Consider the following 6,768-nt stretch of genomic DNA (forward strand, 5'->3'; position numbering starts at 1 on the left):
TGCGTGGCCCACTTCTCCTGATCCAGCCCAGGATACGGTTGGCTTTCTGGGCTGCCAGCGCACACGGCTGGCTCATGTCCATCATCTCCAGCTGTCCCTCCCAACCCCTACCACTCTGTGAAGCTGATGCAACGAACCCCAGCGCCAAGTGGTGAAGGTCCTAAACTACACCCATAGTTTTCCTCAGAGATCATAAAAAAACATCGATTATCTACAATTACTTGATCTCAATAGAGGCCTGAGGTACAATTTTTGGTAGTTTTTCAGCAAGAAAGGAATGCTGTCATTCAGAGCTGAATCACCCCTCTGCTTCAAAAGTTGCTTTGAAGAAAATAAACGGCTATTTTACATACACTTTAAAGAGCCTCAGCGTAACACAGCTGAACCGAGTGTTCAAGACGAGCAATGCGCCTTGACTTCGTACGTCGGAGATGAGACATCTAAGCAGCCCCTAGCTCAGTGAGAAGTCCTCTACACAGCAAGGCCTGCAGCTGTGCTCTTCACCGGCGTACGCGCAGCTCAGCCTCAGAAAGTCGCAGAATTAGCCGCTCCAGTGAGGAATCGAGAGCCCCGCAGTACAGCCAAGCGCTGCCGGGTGAGATGAGCGCTGCCTGCACGCTCGGGAACGGAACTGGGCAGGTTCTGTTTCTCTGAAAACACACTGCACCACACAGCGCCTGTGCTGAAGATCTGGGAGCTCTCAGCTTTGTAGTGCTCCCCACAACAAACGAGAGCAAAAGGGAAATCCTCGCCCCTCTGCAGGGACTGACCAGTAAGACTAAAACCCACCAGCGCGCAGTCTTCACCCCGCGGGAGAACCCCAATGCAGTCACACCTGCCAACGAATAAACGTGCCTCCGCGCTTCGCCCACCTTGGTGTAACGCGAGGAGTCGGATAAAACCTCCACTCTGTCCCAAACTGGAAAGTACTGCTTTATAAAACATCTCGGCGTGTTTGTTGGCACACAAACTCTCCCTGTCCCAAAGCCAGGTCTCCTTCAAATTGTTGCGCCCGCAGACTTCCCCACTCCCGACGGACTTTTTCGGGTAGCTGAAGACGCACGCCAGAACCCGCCGCTGCTGAATTTCCCCTCTGGCTAGAGAACGCGGAGTCAGTCACACGCGTCATTCTTCAAGCCATCTCCACCCCCCTGCATTGTATATTCCCACCGGGGCGGTTACCTGGGTGTTCGAGGCCGCATTTAGCTCAGAAGCTGCAAGCCTCCATCTACAACCAGAGTACTGCCTGTAACGTAAGGGGACTCCAGAAGAAAGACAACAGCCTGTGCAACTTCACGAGGCTCTCCGAATCTTCCCAGGAGAATGGCTTTCTTCAACTCGTCCTCTTCCAAATGAGCAGTCATGTCCGTGTGAATATAGCCTAAGAGAGGAGAGACACCCCAAGAGTCACCTCACCTTCAGATAAATTCCTCAAGCCGATTCGCACCGGAACCCCCCAAAGCAAGATCTGCTGCCAGGATTCCGCATCAGCCACCATCCTCCATCTCTGGCAAGAAACCCCTACAGCTTTCGGGTGTTTGCAAGCGTCCCCATTACATTTTAGAACTTAGGACATTAATAGTTTCTATTACAGCACTCATTTGAAGAATATTTTTTGACAATTTTGAAGAACTTTATAACTTCCAGTGAGCTGAGGTTCAGTTTTCCCACTGCTGCACTTCACATCAGCTGCAGCTTCCTAAAGAGCTGATCTTGGCCACTTTCTGGCTGCCACCAAGAAAGGTGAGTCTCAATTCTGCTTGTCACTGTACAGCTGTGCTATGATGGCTCCGGGTGCTTCCAGAGAGCTGCTCAACTCGGCAAACAACAGAGCGTATTTTTCCTGCCCGGCTCACAAGCTGAGCTGGTTCATGGGGAGGTCTGAAAGGCGTTAGAGCCAGCACAAGGTGAGCAGCCGAGTGAGCGCACGGCCAAGGTGGAAAAACTCAGAAGGAGGAGTTTTCCTTAAGGGTGGTGGCTTGCTTGGACTAGGCTGTCTTGTGAATTCACAGCCTTGTCCACACAGAACTTGCTTCCCGGGACCTTCCAGTGCCTGAAGGGGCTACAAGGAAGCTGGGGGGGACTTGTTACAAGGGCCTGTAGTGACAGGACAAGGGGTAACGGGGTTAAATTGAAAGTGGGGAGGGTTAGATTGGATATCAGGAAGAAATTCTTCCCGGAGAGGGTGGGGAGGCACTGGGACAGGTTGCCCAGAGAAGCTGTGGATGCCCCATCCCTGGAAGTGTCCAAGGCCAGGCTGGATGAGGCTTGGAGCAACCTGGTCTAGTGGAAGGGGTCCCTGCCCATGGCAGGGGGGGTGGAACTAGATGGGCTTTAAGGTCCCTTCCAACCCAAACCATTCTGTGACTCTACATACATGGACAGGGATGCTTTCACACCACTTTCTCGTGGTCTTTCATGTTTCTCTGTTAACAAATAAGCATGCTGTAGGAGGAGACAAGGGTAGCTGTCTGCATGTAATCAGTTCTCATCTCCCATCTGCAAGGAGAGCAGGTTTGGAAGGATGAACAAAGGAAAAAGACATTTTTATGTAGTAATGGATAGGTGAACAGGTATACGCGCTCTTCCAAATTTCTCAGTGTTTCCTTAAAAGATTGAAGGTTTTGTAAAAGAATGTATTATACTTTAAACTGAAAAAAAGATATTAAAAACATTTAATTGCAGAAGTTGAAGGAAATAATAGCCATTTCCAGCAGTCTTGATGACCATGTATTGCAACAGTCAAGGAGGTAGGAACTTCCCAAAAAACTAACCTGGAGCAACCACATTGACTCGAATGTGCTTTTTTGCTACTTCTTTAGCAAGGGAGCGGGAAAATCCAACTAATCCTGCTTTTGTAGCACTGTACACGCTTTGGCCAGAGTTGCCTTTAAGTCCTACAATACTTCCTAAAATAAAGAAACAACAGAGAGAAGAAAAATCTTTCAATGACTGATTTGAAACCCTGTGTTAGTTTTTATCATTTTAGTTTTAAATTTGGAATGGAAACTCAGGTTACAGGAAAATGAATTAGAAGTGTAGCAGTAAATGAACTTTACGGCCTACTGCGGGGAGAAATGCATCCCTCAATTATCGTGTGATTCTTGTGGAATCCGTGTCTGTGTTGATCAGCAGGGCACCAGGAGAGTAAAATGAAGAGCTTTCCCAAGCTTTTCCTTGCCAAGGGAAAAAGAAGGAACCAACTGTACCTATTTGGTTCTTAACAACTAGCAGCTGGTAGATTTAGCTACCGAAAGAGCTGATAAGGAATGGTAAAGGTGTTTTTTTCAATAAGATAAACATCTCGGGGTTGATATTACTGGAAGAAGCTGGCTTTACATTTAGAAGTTGCTGAAATGACACAGAAGAATAAGCATGCATAAGGAAATGCTAAATGCAGGATGTGTGAGTACAAAGCAAACGGCCAACTTGAACAAGTAACATTTCGACGCGCTGCTCCTGCTACACCTTTCCAGGAACCCATCACAGATTACCCCGCTGCGTTCCCCCGGCGACTGCCTTACCGATATTGACGATGGCACCCCCCTGCCCTGCTATCATGCTTCTTACGGCAGCTTTGCACGTCAGCATCGTTCCCAGCAGGTTGGTGTGAATCTGGGCTATCATGTCTTCGGTTCTGGTTCTCAGCAACAAGCCATCCCTGACAAACAGACCAAAAAACCCGAAAGAACTCACCACACCACCCCGGTTCTCCCACTTACTCATAGTAAGACCCGATCGATGAGTGGGGTGTTATTTATACGGTTCTGCACATCCTGTCGTTCAAGCCAGTGACACTGCAAGGATGACAGCGGCCAGGAAAACAGCCGGCTACGCTGCCGGCAGCAGCGCCTCCGTGGCAGAGAGGCATTGGTTTGGATCATTTCGGGGGGAAGAAGTGGGAGAAAGAGGAGCAGAGAGGGAACTCCAGCTCAGAAAGCAGAAACTACAGTGAAAGCTGCGTCACCTGTTAGGATTTTCGTTGGGAACAAAGTATTTAACAGCGCCCTTCCTGAACGCCAAGGCCCTTAGCACCTCACAGGAGGGTGCTGCCAGCTGGAGTTACATACGGTCTTGCAACAAGTGACTGACCTGTTGATCCCAGCTGCATTAACCAAGTAGTTAATCGAACCCAAATGCTTCTGCACCTCCTCAAAGGTGTTCTGGACTTGCTGCTCGCTGGAGACATCACAGCTAAGTGCCAGGTGTCCGGCTGTAACGAAGCAAAGGCACACCAGGGTAACGGGATGGACGGTGTGACATTCGTCACTCTTCCTCAGAGGTTATCAGATCAGCGGCTAACGGAGACGGTGACCTGGGTGTAACTGGAGGAACCCCTTTGATCTCCAGAGAGTTAATTAAGGACAGTTTTACGTACTGCACTGATCAGTTAGGTGACAACTTCTTGTTCTGTACTTTGGCCTTTTGGAATCGGCGTGAGCAGACCGGTCTCAGCACTGGCTTGGCCAGCAGCCAGGGATCTCTCAACTTGGATCGCCTCCCGCGACCCGGAACAACTCCCCTCACCTTACAACTCGCGCCTTGCAGACAGGATGGGTAACATCCTTGTCTGCAAGGACAAGATCGCCTAGAGAGGAAAACTCTACTGATACGGCTCTTCTCTCAAATTTCCCGGCCGTTACTCTCATCTAGTTCACGAGGGGGTGCATTTGTTGACTTCCTACAGGTTACCTCAGCCCTGGAGAGCAAAGGGAGGATTGCAGAGCGGCGTACATACCACCAAGATGACGTGCAGTGCTTTGGGCTACTTCCAGGTCTCTAGCAATAATCGCCAGGCGGCAGCCTCTCTGTGCCAGCAGTTCTGCGACGGCCTTTCCTATGCCGCGGGATCCTCCAAAAACGGCGCAAACCTTGCCCATCTTCAAAAGTAAGTGACAGACTGCAAGTAAACCAGGAATTATTTTGGGTCCAGTGTAGCAGGGAATAAGCACTGTGCTTGCCAACGTCACGACCCTTACTATCTGCCCCATTCTGTAACATCGGATTATAGAACTGGTGATTTCTTACCTTAAACGAGAACTAAATGCTTGAACTAACCGAGAGCCTCCTCCAAGGGCAAGTTAATTCCTACTGGCTTCAGAACGAGCAAAAAGGACGCCTGTAGTCCGGCAGGTCAGCACGAGTGTCAGGGTGACTCCCGCTCGGCTGGAAGTGGTGTGTGTATCTAGAGGCCGTAAGGCAGCGGTCTGCTGGCGGTGCCGATCCAGCGCAGCAGCCGTCAGCTTGCAGGTGCTGTTCCCGTGCCGAAGTCGTTTCGCCTCAGGCTCTCGCGCCACCCTAAGCGTGTGCTGGCCACGCTCTGCCCTGCCAGTGCTGCTGAGCGTAAGGAGGTGCTACAGCGCTGCCGTTAGCCTGACGCTGAGTGGCATTACGTAATACTGCGCTTTGCCACCGGCCTTAGGTCTCCTCTTTTCCTGCCTTTGAAGGCAAAAAAAAAAAGGTTTTTGGAATATGAAATGACTCGGAAATCACTCGTTTAGCTGTTTAGGAAGGAGGGCAAGAAAAAAGCCCTTCTGTGGAATGCTCTTTTATTCTGCAACCTCCAGAAACCAATCGGCTGGTGTAGGATTTCCTGAGGGCCAGAGGCAGACTCCGAGCAATACCTCTTCTCCATACATTTGAATAAATCCTTTTTGAACCCAGTCGGACCTGGTCTCCATAACATCCTGCGGCAACAAGTTTCATCATCTGTGGAAAAGCGCTTCCATTTGCTCTTAATTTGCTTTCTGACTAATGAATATTATGCATTTCTCCTCCTATCTTCCCTGTACTGTTTGCAACTTCAGAGGCTGCTCTTCTGCATCTTCCCTCCTCCTACTTCCTCCTTCAGGTCTATTTAGTTATTCTTACACATACGGAAGCCGTTTTGTGTCTCACTGGAGACTGACTGTCCAAGCTCTTAATCCTGGCACACTTCCATCGCCTTACTCAGGCCTCTTCGCCCCTGCTGACACGCGACAGCCGGAAGAACGTTAAGCACACAAAGACACTCAGTTCGTGCGAGGACATCACCCTTTGGGTCTTCCATGGCAGGACAAGGGGTAACGGGGTTAAATTGCAAGTGGGGAGGGTTAGGTTGGATATCAGGAAGAAGTTCTTCCCACAGAGGGTGGGGAGGCACTGGGACAGGTTGCCCAGAGAAGCTGTGGATGCCCCATCCCTGGAAGTGTCCAAGGCCAGGCTGGATGAGGCTTGGAGCAACCTGGTCTAGTGGAAGGTGTCCCTGCCCATGGCAGGGGGTGGCACTGGGTGGGCTTTAAGGTCCCTTCCAACCCCAACCGTTCTGTGATTCTATGATTAGAAGGGATCTTGTCTGACTCCTCCGCCCTAAGCAGTGTCAAGTGACACATCTTACACTGTCTGTGAACAGCCAGACCTGTGTGTGTGCTCTTTTCCAAAAACTTCGGAACTTGCTTGGCTGCACAGGCCCCAAGAAGTTGCCTGCGGGGAGACTTTCAAACGCACCATTCTGCTCCTCCCGGCCTCTCTGAACAGGGAAAGGCAGTCAGCGATTCTCCCGTTCTCAGAAAAGAGAGTGACGGTCCCTGCGTCACCCGGCTGTTGGGCAGGGGAAGGGCAAGGCCGGCTTCCAACAGCGCCACGCCATTGGTGTTTCCCAGGGGAGAGCCGCACGGATTACCTGGAGCTGTGATCCGGGAGAAGAACAGCCCAGCCTGCGGTAGGAGCGATAACGCTGTGCTCCCCGCCCAGCCGCGGCAGGGAGATCCGGCAGGGAGATCGGGGCTC

General features: G+C 50.8%; 1 protein-coding gene across 1 annotated transcript; it reads right to left on the reverse strand.

The window, feature by feature from the left end:
• Positions 1-1,202: 1,202 nt before the first annotated feature.
• On the reverse strand, positions 1,203-4,880 carry CBR4 (carbonyl reductase 4). The gene is made up of 5 exons (XM_010159493.1): positions 4,739-4,880; positions 4,093-4,213; positions 3,525-3,661; positions 2,775-2,909; positions 1,203-1,381 (listed from the first exon to the last, which is right to left on the reverse strand). The coding sequence occupies exons 1-5, from the start codon at positions 4,878-4,880 to the stop codon at positions 1,203-1,205; spliced, it is 714 nt and encodes a 237-aa protein (XP_010157795.1).
• Between the last annotated feature and the right edge of the window lie 1,888 nt (positions 4,881-6,768).

This window comes from Eurypyga helias, unplaced genomic scaffold, assembly GCF_000690775.1.
Source record: "Eurypyga helias isolate BGI_N326 unplaced genomic scaffold, ASM69077v1 scaffold36539, whole genome shotgun sequence".
Classification (NCBI taxonomy): domain Eukaryota; kingdom Metazoa; phylum Chordata; class Aves; order Eurypygiformes; family Eurypygidae; genus Eurypyga; species Eurypyga helias.

Bases quoted from the DNA above. Each gene is read 5' to 3' on its own strand.
- CBR4 (XM_010159493.1), bottom strand. From the start codon at position 4,880: ATGGGCAAGGTTTGCGCCGTTTTTGGAGGATCCCGCGGCATAGGAAAG. The intron at 4,214-4,738 runs GTATGTACGCCG...GCTTCGTTACAG, and splicing joins CACTGCACGTCATCTTGGTG to CCGGACACCTGGCACTTAGC. The intron at 3,662-4,092 runs GTCAGTCACTTG...TCTGTTTGTCAG, and splicing joins AATGCAGCTGGGATCAACAG to GGATGGCTTGTTGCTGAGAA.